Genomic DNA, 11,919 nt, shown 5'->3' with positions numbered 1-11,919 from the left:
ATGTATGAATTTGCTTCATTACGCGTTTCAATATGATCTCCTCTGTGATTGGACAGAATTGTCATGAATATTCTATAGACCCGGAAGTGGGGCGGTACTGCTGTTTTGCTGTCGAGTCACCTCTGTCAGGATGGAGGAAAACGAACTGCTATCATGCTGAACAACGAAGGTCCCCGACTACCGAGCATCATTAACCGGGGATAGTTAGACACAAGTCATCGTTTATCTTGACGGCTGTATCGTTTCTGTAGCGCTTTGTCAAAATGATGGAAGAAATCGACCGGTTCCAAGTACCTCCAGTCAACGGAGAGACACAGCCTTTGGTAAGCGAGGAAACACAAACAAAAAAAAACACATATTATGTAAAATAATTCTATTGAATACTATCGATAATATTCATGTCTCGCTCGTGCGGTTTATCGTGACAGCTGTGTCACATAATCTGCGCGTGAGAGCTAACCGATAGCGACCTGCAGCTGTGGCACAAACTGGAGCTTTGGGATGGGTCTACATTGATTTTGTACCGTAATATCGTTCCTCTTTCTACGTACATTAATAATTCATTTAAGAATGATAATACTTAACTAATAAATAAATAAATAAATAACCATTCACTTTAGTCTATCGTAGTAATTCAACTGCGCACTTCACTAAAATCCAGATTTATTTTTTTTTTTTCAAATCCACGTCAGTATGCGCTTGTTTACATCAATAGCTGACACAGCCCACCGTTTTCACATTTCGTCATTTGGTGACGTGTTATTTGGGTCTGTGTGAGCTGTGTGAGCTGAGATCCCAGATGATCGCCTGAATAAGAGCTCTGTCCGAACCGATACTGCGGACTGCGACCCTGCCGATGGCTAGCCCGAGCAGGCCTACAGTGAGAGAATAGTCTCAGTGTTTGAATAGCATTATGATATAGGCCCAACCTGCACACTGGATATGATCTGACATGACCAGACCACAGATAATGAACTGATCCACTGCCCTTGCATTTCCTATGTTATTATACTGGAGATAATTCTGATAGGCTGGGCCTTATTCTCCACACTCCAAACAAAGCAGTCTCAACCAGCTGTTCCTATTTTTTATTTTTTTGCCTTTGGGGGTTTAGGCAAAAGCAGAGCTCCAAGTTTTACTGTTCATTATCGTACCCGTGCTTTCCTAGGCCTACTACCCCTGAGGCTAAATTCCAGCAGAAATCACAGAAAGAACATACTTTCTCTGGTACAGAAAGTCTCCTTTTTGTGCAGCAGCGATTGCCTCTCCCTCTGAAGATTTCATGAATCTGCTCTCATGTTTCATCCAGTGAGATTTCTGCACTTTTTAATCCAATATCCGAGATACTCGATCGGTTGTGGCTGCAGTGTGTCTGTAGTCAGCTTCTGTGCCTGAAACTCTTGAAAACGTATAGTTTATTCTTTATCACCTCCCGTAATTATCATGCCAGAGTCAGACAACACTGTAAATGTTATCTCCTGTCTTTTGCAGCTCCAGCCTCTGAAACAGTCCCTCGCTTTACATTTGATTGGGTCAGGATCACAGTTGCTGTGGCACACACTGTGCATTTTAATGCTAATAACTTCATTGTGATTCATAAACTGCATGAATGCGCCTGGCACCTGCCTCCTTGAATTTCACACAGCTTTATATGAAATTTAGAGTGAATCAGTGTTATTGTCTGTTATCAGTGTGAATGTAAAATGGAAATTATTTTCAATGAACTACTCATCAAAATCTGTTTTTTGAATTAAGCATGATATCCCAATAATTAGCCTTTTCAAGCTGGCACAGGGATTTACAGCATTTAAGAATTATTACTGTAGGCTAAATCTAATGATATGACAGATTGCCTTGCAACACACTGGGACTGCAGTACAGCCCAGTTGTCATAAGGATAGCCTGCAACTGTTTTAATGGTCACCTGATGTATCAGTCTACACTTCCATTGGCCAGTGGGAGACGGTGATGTATAATCCTACCAATCGCTTGTTGCCTGTGCTGTGTCAGCAACCTTGTGGCTCTTCATCATCAGAGGCACTAAAGGAGGACAGGCTGATGAAACTAAGAGGTCATTTCATTTATATGTGTGTGTGTGTGTACACATTTGTTTGTGTGTGTGTGTGTGAGACCATGAGTGAGTGTAGGTGTATGAGAGCATGCTGAAGGTCAGGGCCACTGGCCCTGTTTTACTTTTAATACACAAAAATCAATGTGTCTCCCCTAGAAATGTCATAGGTCAGGTCTTAATCATTTGTTAGTGTCTGTCAGCACCCAGGCTCTTAATGTATGTTTTATATGGTCTAGCTGACTTTGGCCAACTTCAGCAATCTGTTGTGACTGACCGTTCATCAAAGTAAGGTATATATATGCTACACGTATATGTCTAATAACAATATACCAGATGCATATAAGGACTTAATTATTTAGGTTTGAGAACTTTCGGTAGCATTTCTTTTGGCCAAACTTTATACATTTTATCTATAAACTTTGATATTGTGTAATCGGTTATATTTTTAGAGGGGTTTTATTTGTGGGCTACCCGCTACTTGCTATCTGTAATTGCGCTGTCTTTATGTGCCAGAAGTGGCGGTGGATTCTGCCACAGACAGCTTAATACCGAATCCCTTTCATTATTCACTGCCAGTTCTGCTGAAAACGTTCAAAGGGATTTATTTGACAGACAATATGACCCAACCTCATCACAGTATCTTTATGAGGGAAAGTGTGAAAAACAAGAATGGGGAAAAAAGACAGGGAAGCTCAATGATCCAAGGGAAGGGCCTGTCACAGAACAGAAAGAGCTCATGTTTGTGCTTGTTACAGCGGGAATACCTCATCTGTACACTGTGCTTTCATCACTCCTACCGGTGTGCATAATGTATTCCCCGTTGCAGCTGTCATTTATTATTCCAGCTAACTGAACAATGCTCCATCACCAGATGAGATTGAGACTAATGTATCCATCGAAGATGTTTTTGGCCATATTGGACCGACAGCTTTTTAAAAAACTAACAACAACAGCCCATCGTTTATCACTACTTCTTGTTGAGAAGTGGGGAAATGGAACGAGGTTACTGTTCTTTCACAATAAGAGATGCATTGCTGTGGTTGGCTCCTGAGAAACATTTAAAAGCTACAGAGTTAGCCTTTTGGTTTGATGACAGAAATGTAACTTCTCACTCTGAATTTAATTAACTAGCCATTACATGTCTCTAAACATGTTGTGCTGTGCGATGCTGTTTTACCAGATTGTGTTGTTGGCAGCTTGTTTTTAAATGTGTTACATGAAAATCGATATGCAAAATAAGCTTCTCACTGTCCCTGCAGTGAATACTCATGAATTTTTCATAAGGCCCTGTGAGATTGGATAAGCTTTATTGGTTTCATGGAATTGGCCTAAATTGTTATAGTATTTCACAATAATACCATGAAAAGGTTTTGATGGGATAGATTCAGGCATATCTGTGTCTAGACCTATTTATTTTGTAATCCCTTCACGCAATCTTCAAAAGCACTACAGTTCTTTTTTTATTTTTTCATTAAGGTTTTATGAAGTATAAACACGCCTGGCCCTCATACGTCCCTTTAAGATATCCAACACTTTGATTAGAGATTTTATTTTACACTATTAAAAGATATTTATACAAGTAGCATCCTGTATCTCAGTATAAAGCAGTGGCCTATATGAATTTTTAACTGCAACGGTAAAGTTCTATGTTTCGGCTCCAGTTGTTTAATTGCTTGGAGGATGCTTTTAAATATAGCAGCCATTTCTCTGGAGAGAATACAGAGATATTGAATGCCAATTGCCTGGTAGCCTTCGTCCATGTGGCTGGTGGAGTCCCTCAGAGTGCAACAAGGGGAGGCCTGTAGGATCAACATAATGTGGAGCTCTGTCAGCAGAGCAGGCCAAGCGCACCCTAGCTCCCCTCTCTCAATCTGGGGGAAACGTGGCTCCAACAGCAACCCCCTCTGTTCTCCCACGGCCTCCTCCCCATGCCGTCACTGCTCACACATAAAAGAAACAGAGCCAGCGACGTAGACGGAACACTAAAGCCTATTGATGCTGCAAACCAGGCAGTTATAGTGGCACATAGGCTTGGGAAATCTCGCCGGGGTACTGGACACAAGCAGGTTCTAAAAAAGAGCTGATTTTCCAGGCTGTGTTAGCTTGGTGATAAATCAGTGGGCTGCTCTCAGTACTGAGTTGATTATGCCCTTAGGACTGTATTCAATTGCAGGTGCCCAGTAGAAGTATAGCACAAGTTGATTGGAATTGTCTTAACTAGAAAACAGCTTTAGTCCAAGTTTAATCCCTGTCAGCTACTGAATTAGCAAACACTGCAGCAGTGACACAACAAGGATTATAAAGGTCTGTGAAGAGACAGAACCCTAGGATATATACCTGAGATAGACTGGACTAAAGTGAGATATATGACATTATTAGTGTTGCACTAAAGCTAATATGTTCTGTACTGTGCCTTCTTTCTCCTAGGACCCAGCAGCTACCTCTACCTCAGAGGCGGACCCTGACACCAAGGGAGAGACTGTGGCTATGAACTACAAGCCCTCACCACTGCAAGTCCAAATAGGTATCACAACCAAACACACTGCAAATCAATACATGATATGACACCACACAATTAAGGTTTAACAGTATGCCGTTGCAAATAATGGAAAGCCCCTGCAGAATGCATATAAAAGCATTTAACACATGACAGAAATGTGTCTCTGCCCACCTGCCATAGGCTACCGCAGTGTGCATGTTTGCTCAATTCCACCAAACAAGGTCAAAATAAGCACAAACATTCTGCTCATATCCAGCACAGTATGATATTCACTAGGAGTGTTGTAAGCCAGTGAAATTATACTCGCAAGCATTGTGATTTATCTTCACTGTCAGGATATTTCTGAGCTGCCTCTGATATTGTACCGCCACAACACTGTGAGAGCCTTTGTCACACTCAGGATTCCTCATTTTTATTTAGTCCTAAGGGCTCTGTTCCAAAAAGCTTGCTGAATAATATTGTTTCCTGAAACCTACTTGTCAATATCTCAAAAATGTTCGGTTTTGCCAAGTAAGAGGTTTGCCATCCTCAAAAACATTTAAATTTAAAAGAGGAACTTAAATTTCAGTAGCAACCCCAAATGTTTTTATGCAAAACATAGTATCTCGAAGAGATTAGCATTCAGTGCTACAATTCAATATTGTAACAATATTGTAAGAAAACAACATGTTTTCATTTATCCATACACATATGTGCTAATAAAGACTCATCGATTAAATGCTGCAACACAAAAATAACCAACCACCATCACTGGCAGAGGTCATACTCACTGGTAGTTACTTGTGCTGGCTATATAGGCTGTGTACTGAGTAGCAAACATAGCAAATAAGATAACTAAATGTGTTGTATGTTTTAAACATCTTTGGTTACTTTTGTCAAGAAATAAAAATGAATAAATCTAAATCTACTGATGGTCGTGAAGTTGAGGTTTATTGATGTGTTTACTGATGACCTCACATCCTGTGGTTTTCCAGAGAAACAGAGGGACCTTGCCAGGAAGGGATCAGTGAAGAATGGCACCGTGGGAAGTCCTGTCAATCAACAACCCAAGAAGAATGCCAGGACAAGGTAACAGCTTCCACTGCCGTTTGTTCTTCTGTTATGTTGACCAACTCAACCACAAATGTTACACTTCGCATCAATTAGCATTTTGAGCGATATGTTCTTGTATCCTCCACTCCACATTCAATGTCGGCCTGCGACTGAATGTGTTATTTGCTGCCAGCCTGCCAAGGACGCCATCAGACTTCCTAATGTTAAAACCAAACAAACAACAGCACGGCTTTTTAGAGAAGAGGGAATTGGATGATTTGGTGACTGAATGGTGGTGATGAGAGAGAGTCAGAAGCACTGAGCATAAACCCAGTACAACCCACAGTATTGACAACTGGCTCATCTGTCTAATCCCACTCCCTGGCGGATTTGTGGAAATATAAGAAAGACTGCCGACTGGTCTGGACCCCGAGTCTCTGAGGGGGAAAGATAATCTGCCTGCAGTCTGAACGCTACAGATTAGCCCCTAGATTTTTTTCCATTGTGGCCTGTAAAGAAAGCACCATACTCAAGACAATTATCATGTATTTTGTAAAGGCTGTCTAACATTTCACTATTACAACACTCTGTCCACAATTTGAAATGTTTGGAAGTATTCTTATGGGTGTTTTAGTAAGAAAGCATTGTGTTGAATGCTTTTTCAAGTTTTGTCTTCTCTGTGTCTGTGCGTACTGTCTTTTTTTTTTTTTTTACGCTCATCTTCAGGTTGGTGGTGCCAAACAAAGGCTACTCCTCTTTAGACCAGAGCCCAGATGAGAAGCCCCTGGTAGCACTGGACACTGACAGGTATGTACATTATTTTGTTTCTTCATATCAAGTTCTATAATACTAAAATATGACACTGCCAGAAGGACAAACTTTTCAGGCTTACCTAAAAGGAAAAATGGCTAACTTGTTAGTTCTGTAGGTCTCTCTGTGTCATGATGGCACATTAATCCATAGAGCAACTTGAGAGAGTTCCAAACAGAAGGGATCCTAAAAAGGGGCAAAGCCTCTCCCAGGGCGCAGGATTAGAGGATAGCGGGGTGAGGATTTGGACAGGGAAAAGCGGCTCAGAGGGAGTGCTCGCTTCCACCCTGCACCAGCAGGTTTGTATTTGACACAGATGAGTCCCACCCTTTGTGCCCTCCGTGCGGGAGGCAAACGCTCTAATGTGAAATGAGCGCCCCGGACAGCCAACCAAGCTTATATCATGTATTGCATCATACACATCATCTGACAAGCTTTCTGTCTCGCAGCCACACACGACACCATTTGTTTATTGTCTACATCTTGGATTCACATGCACAGCCTTTGCACAGTGTTGCTCTGTTTTGTTTGTGTACAGTGTATGAAAGGCAGATTACTCATTTGGGTGGAAAAAGCCTGTTGTCTGCATTAGCATGATATTGCTACTCCTTGGAGCAAATGGTCTGGTAGTGTTCTGTCTGTTGTAACTTGTGCTACAGTATAGCTGTTCAGCCTCATTATTAAAGCCAATCTTTTCCATAGGACTCAAGCGACTGCAGCAGTCTGTCTCTAAAATGTGAAATCAGAGCCTTGGAAATGTCAATACTTTATGTTTACGAATAATCCTTTCGGCCAGTTCAAATAAGAGATGCAACTGTGAACCAATAGTAGCAGTTTTAAAACGGGCATAAGGAGTACTACTCACCCCCTGATGATGTCATCAGGGTTATTTGGAGACTAAATAAACCTTTAATAACACAGATAGATTTAAAAAAGTCCATAGAGAGAACATAGAGTTTAAAGGACTTGGACATTTACTAGGAAGCGTAGAATGAAAGACCTAACAGAGTTGCATTATGGGAAATGTAGGATACAGCATTTTTAAAGGCTTGACCCTATACTGAGACTAAAAGTCAGGATATCTCAACCTCTGCTACTTCAGTTTTGACCGTTTCTTACAGTCTCCCAGCCATACTCAATCAATACCACCCCTTTTAAACACCCAAATACCATTTTACCATCTGTTACTATTATTTGAACCCTCGCCTTTTGTGAAAGTTGTGTGTGACAGCTGATGTCTCCTGTCTTGCAGTGATGATGACTTCGACATGTCCAGATACTCCTCATCAGGATACTCCTCAGCCGAGGTGAGATGTCTGAGGGACCAGGTATCTATACACACATTATACTGTTTCACAGCGTCATTTGGTGAATCCACAAACATCACCACCTGATCACCCCATTGTCACCATCCACACCAGGTATATGTGCACCCATTGAAAGCAATGTATACTGGCTCCTCCGAGCCTTCATAGTCACAGACATATGTAATTGTTTGTCCATAATTTTCATCCAAATTCCTGTTCATTTCTTCCTCTTAGAGTTTGTTTCTGCTTCTTGCCTTACACCATTTCCACTGGTGACCTCACCAGACTCTTATGTTGCTGCCTTCTGTTTCTGCAAAAATGTATTAATTTGGATCACCATGCTTTTGAACATCTATCTTGATATTTTTAGAATCAACATAGAAACTGATTTAACTACCGAGGTCGTTCCTAGCTTAAAGGTCCATGGTGTAGGATTTAGTGGCATCTAGTGGTGTAGTTGCAGAGTGCAACTTGCTCGCTTCACCCTCCCCTTCCAAGCACGGCAAGCAAGGAGAAACTATGGTGATCATGAAACACAAAAAGACTTGACTGCCTTTGTCTACAGCCAATGTTTGGTTTGTCCCTTCTGGGCTACTGTAGAAACATGGCGTAGATCTAAACGTCTCATTCTAAGGTAACAATAACATAACAATTCCTATATTCAGATGATTATACACTTATGAAAACAAAGTTATGAATTTTATATTTCATTTTTACCAATAGACCCTCCTAAATGTTCCACACTGGACCTTTAAGGAATTGTCCTAATTGACCTGCAGCTCGGCTGATACTGTATCTCCTCCCTTTTGCTTCTACAGCAGATCAACCAGGACCTGAACATCCAGCTCCTTAAGGACGGGTACCGGCTCGATGAGATCCCGGATGACGAGGACCTGGATCTGATCCCCCCTAAAGCAGTCAACCCCACCTGCATGTGCTGCCAGGCTGCTCCCTCCACAGCCTGTCAAATTCAGTAGCACCACCCCGACCCAACCCAAAAATCTCCTGCCTGCCACCTGCACTGAGGCCAACTACTGACCAGAGTGGCAGCAAGGAGGAAAAACTGTCGGCTGGCAATGGCACAAAGCGAAAACAAGGGTTTATAAATGCTAAAATAATAGGAAGAGAAAATAGTCAATATGTACAGTATATGTGCATGTTCCTCCTATGGTAGGATCTGTGCATCTTTCTTCTGCATTGTTGGTTAAGCCAGGACTCGACTCATGGCAGAAACATTACCTCTTAGGAAACCATGTTACTTTTGCTTCTCCTTCGTTCGACCTCCATCTCGCGCTTGTGGATACTTTAGTTTACAAGGACCGTGAAGGATTGTGCGATGTCGTGGAAGAACAGAAACGGGAACTATTCGACCAAAATGCCTAAAATGGTGACATTACTGTGACAGCCGCGCCATCCATGGAATCCACTTCTTCAGCTGTTGTATCATCATTGATGGGTTGATTGACAAGAAGAGATGGGAAGTTTCATAGTCGCCATTGTTTTCTCTCTTTCTCATTTCTTTCAGCCAGTCTGCTTCGTCTTCCTGTGTATACGTGTCAAAACATGAAAAAGATGTGCGTGTGTCTCAATATGTCCAGGAGAGTAGTGCTAAACTATCAAGCTGCTGATAAAACACTAATGCTTACGCTAAGATATCAAGTCCAGATTTTTTCTTTTTTAAAGGTTTGTCTGTTACACAAAGGTTGTAATACTTAATTGTTTCACTTTCAGTCAAAAGAAGCTGAAAACAAATAGTTTTGCATGTTGCCTGTTAACACTGTGTCCTAATGAGCAGCCTGTGCAGAGTTTATCAGTTTTTGTTCACCCCATAACCACATCCTTGTGCTGGTGAGGCCTTATGTGAGGCGTGCTTTTAAAATCATAAAGTTAGTAATACTTAGATTCACCCACTGTAATATCAGTAGATATAGAGAAACAGTTGTTAGAACTAATGGCAGAACAGCTCATGAGTTAGTGGGTACTTCCTTTTGTGTTTGTCCATGATAGCTCCGACATGGGTGGATGTTTAAAGAGAATCACGAAAGGCAGTCACAACATTTGAGTGTGGTTTCAAAATAATTCATATACTTTAGGGAATAAATGGCTTAGAATATGTGCAAATACATAGACATTTTGTGCAATTTTGGTCATGCACCTGTTGTAGGTTCTGAAGAATGTCTATAAAGTGATTCCATATCGCCTGGATGGAAATAAAATGGGATTTTTCTTTTTTTGAAATCAAGGGAAGTCTAAAATTCTTTCCTGTCTTTTAAAGTTTTGTTGTAAGTGTATTTGTTTTGTATAGTTGCATATTCCCCTTGAGTTTTAATATAACCAATTTGTCTGATTTGGGCATGAGAACTGTATATGTAGCACCGGACACCGCTGTGTATTGTCACTGCTTTACGCCAATGGATGTTTTCCATGATGTTGAAAAGGAAGTAGTCCTTGCTGTTAGGAAGTACTGAATGCATACTGTTTATTTTTATGTTTACATCGCTCTAAAGACATCAACTACTGTTCAGTAGATGATAAAAGTCACCTGCATGTGAATCTGCTCTGGAACAAATGACGGTGAAAGTTCAGGCTGGATTTCCCAAAAAACAGCAATGAATAGTTTGGCTAGCATGACACCTGAAAAACATTTATTCTTTAAACCTAGATACACTCTAACCCAGCTTATGGGAACCATGGTAATATAACTACAGCTGAAGCAGAGTAGGGGTTCTGGCACAACTTAACCTACATCCACGGTATACGGTGAAGAGAAAAAGTCTAAAGAGGTCAAAATTCCAGCAACACTTGGCTCAGTGTAACTACAGATCACACTCTCATGGTACCATTCAGAATATCCTGTTGACTCATGTACAGAGGATTTCAGACCAGGATGTGAAGATGCTTCTGAACTTTTGAACAATCTTACTTTCATATCTCTCTGGATATATTGCAGTGTTTTTGGGAAATGTTGCGTTAATCTTTCAAAACTGATGCTCTGCTGACTTTGTTAGCACATTAACAACTCAAGACGTTTTACATCTGTATGAAAATCCATACAGATAGGACAACATCAAAAGCAATTTTGTGTAATTCACTGATTGGGGCTGCAGTGTACAATGTATGACTACAAGTGCATCTCTTAAGATGCTCTGAGTGATTGTTCTGAGTGGTGCCAGATCTGCAAGCATATGTGTAATATGTGGTCATAAAAGGAATATATGTGTGCTCTGGTCAAAGTACCGTATTTGGAGAGTAGACAAAACTAAATCATAATCCTGTATATTTACCTGTAAGAGGGAGTCTTACTGACTGATATACCTGCTACAGCCTCAATGTTTATACAGCATTTGAGTCAGAAAGTAAATAAAAATTTACATTTTGTTTGCAAATAAGGTGCCATGTGTGTAGATAATTAAAAGAATTGCAGTAAGGAGAAAAAAGTACAGTAGGTCAGGTAATATGTCACTAATGCAGCTACTAGCTGATGTGTGTGTAGGACCTGTAGCTGTTAACATTAACACTGAGGGACTGACTGTGCGATTGACTATGGTGCTGATTTTTTTTCCAGTCATTACCATCCTAATAGATTCACACAGGTCATCGCAGTCGTCTTCTATTGAGTGCACTACTTCAGGCCAGTGTCGTCTCACTCTGGGAGTCTAAAGTAATGCATTGTAACAGAAGTTCTATTTATTTGCAGTTGTGTGTTTTAATTTATTTTTCAAGAATGGGAAATAATTCATATGCAGACTGATGCTTTTTATTTGTCAGGTGCTTATTATGATGATTGTGAACTGGTTCCATTTAGATACAGTGTTAAAAGTTCTGTGTATAGTGAAACATATCAGAAAATAAATATTAGATATCGGAAGTTTGCCACGTGTTTCTGTCATTTTTAATTTTACCTTTTTTGCTTGATGTCCTCAAACAGTCATTTCTTTTTGAATACTTTCCACTTTTCAGTTAGCGATAGACTGAAGTCTCTATGCAGCCTCAGTTCTCAACAATCCAGTCCACCAGCTCAACAGACTGCTTCAGACCGTTGTCCCTGCAGGAGATGAAGCAAATAGCTACTGTATGAAACAGTTTTCCTGCCTCCCACACAGAGTCTCTGCTGGTGATGTGTGATTGCCTACTGAAGTGAATGAGTGTAACACTGCAGCCAGGAAAGATAGGATTGGGAGGAGGAACGGGAAGATAGA

General features: G+C 40.8%; 1 protein-coding gene across 2 annotated transcripts; it reads left to right on the top strand.

The window, feature by feature from the left end:
• Positions 1–67: 67 nt before the first annotated feature.
• Positions 68–11,592, top strand: fam219aa (family with sequence similarity 219 member Aa). 2 transcript variants are annotated; one of them, XM_051414662.1, is made up of 6 exons: positions 68–323; positions 4,499–4,595; positions 5,546–5,639; positions 6,330–6,410; positions 7,666–7,741; positions 8,539–11,592. In XM_051414662.1, the coding sequence occupies exons 1-6, from the start codon at positions 264–266 to the stop codon at positions 8,695–8,697; spliced, it is 567 nt and encodes a 188-aa protein (XP_051270622.1). In that variant the 5' UTR covers positions 68–263; the 3' UTR covers positions 8,698–11,592. The 2 variants fall into 2 exon arrangements, with proteins under 2 accessions (XP_051270622.1, XP_051270624.1); XM_051414664.1 differs by having other exon boundaries at positions 70–323; positions 7,666–7,720.
• Positions 11,593–11,919: the final 327 nt, after the last annotated feature.

Source organism: Dicentrarchus labrax, unplaced genomic scaffold, assembly GCF_905237075.1.
Source record: "Dicentrarchus labrax unplaced genomic scaffold, dlabrax2021, whole genome shotgun sequence".
Classification (NCBI taxonomy): domain Eukaryota; kingdom Metazoa; phylum Chordata; class Actinopteri; family Moronidae; genus Dicentrarchus; species Dicentrarchus labrax.
The sequence above is the reverse complement of the archived record's forward strand: the minus strand, read 5'-3'. Positions and strand labels throughout refer to the sequence as shown.

What these genes read in the sequence shown, in the direction of transcription:
- fam219aa (XM_051414662.1), top strand. Translation starts at nt 264, where the DNA reads ATGATGGAAGAAATCGACCGGTTCCAAGTACCTCCAGTCAACGGAGAG. An exon ending in ACGGAGAGACACAGCCTTTG is followed by an intron (nt 324 to 4,498) that starts GTAAGCGAGGAA and finishes TCTTTCTCCTAG; the next exon opens with GACCCAGCAGCTACCTCTAC. An exon ending in ACCACTGCAAGTCCAAATAG is followed by an intron (nt 4,596 to 5,545) that starts GTATCACAACCA and finishes GTGGTTTTCCAG; the next exon opens with AGAAACAGAGGGACCTTGCC.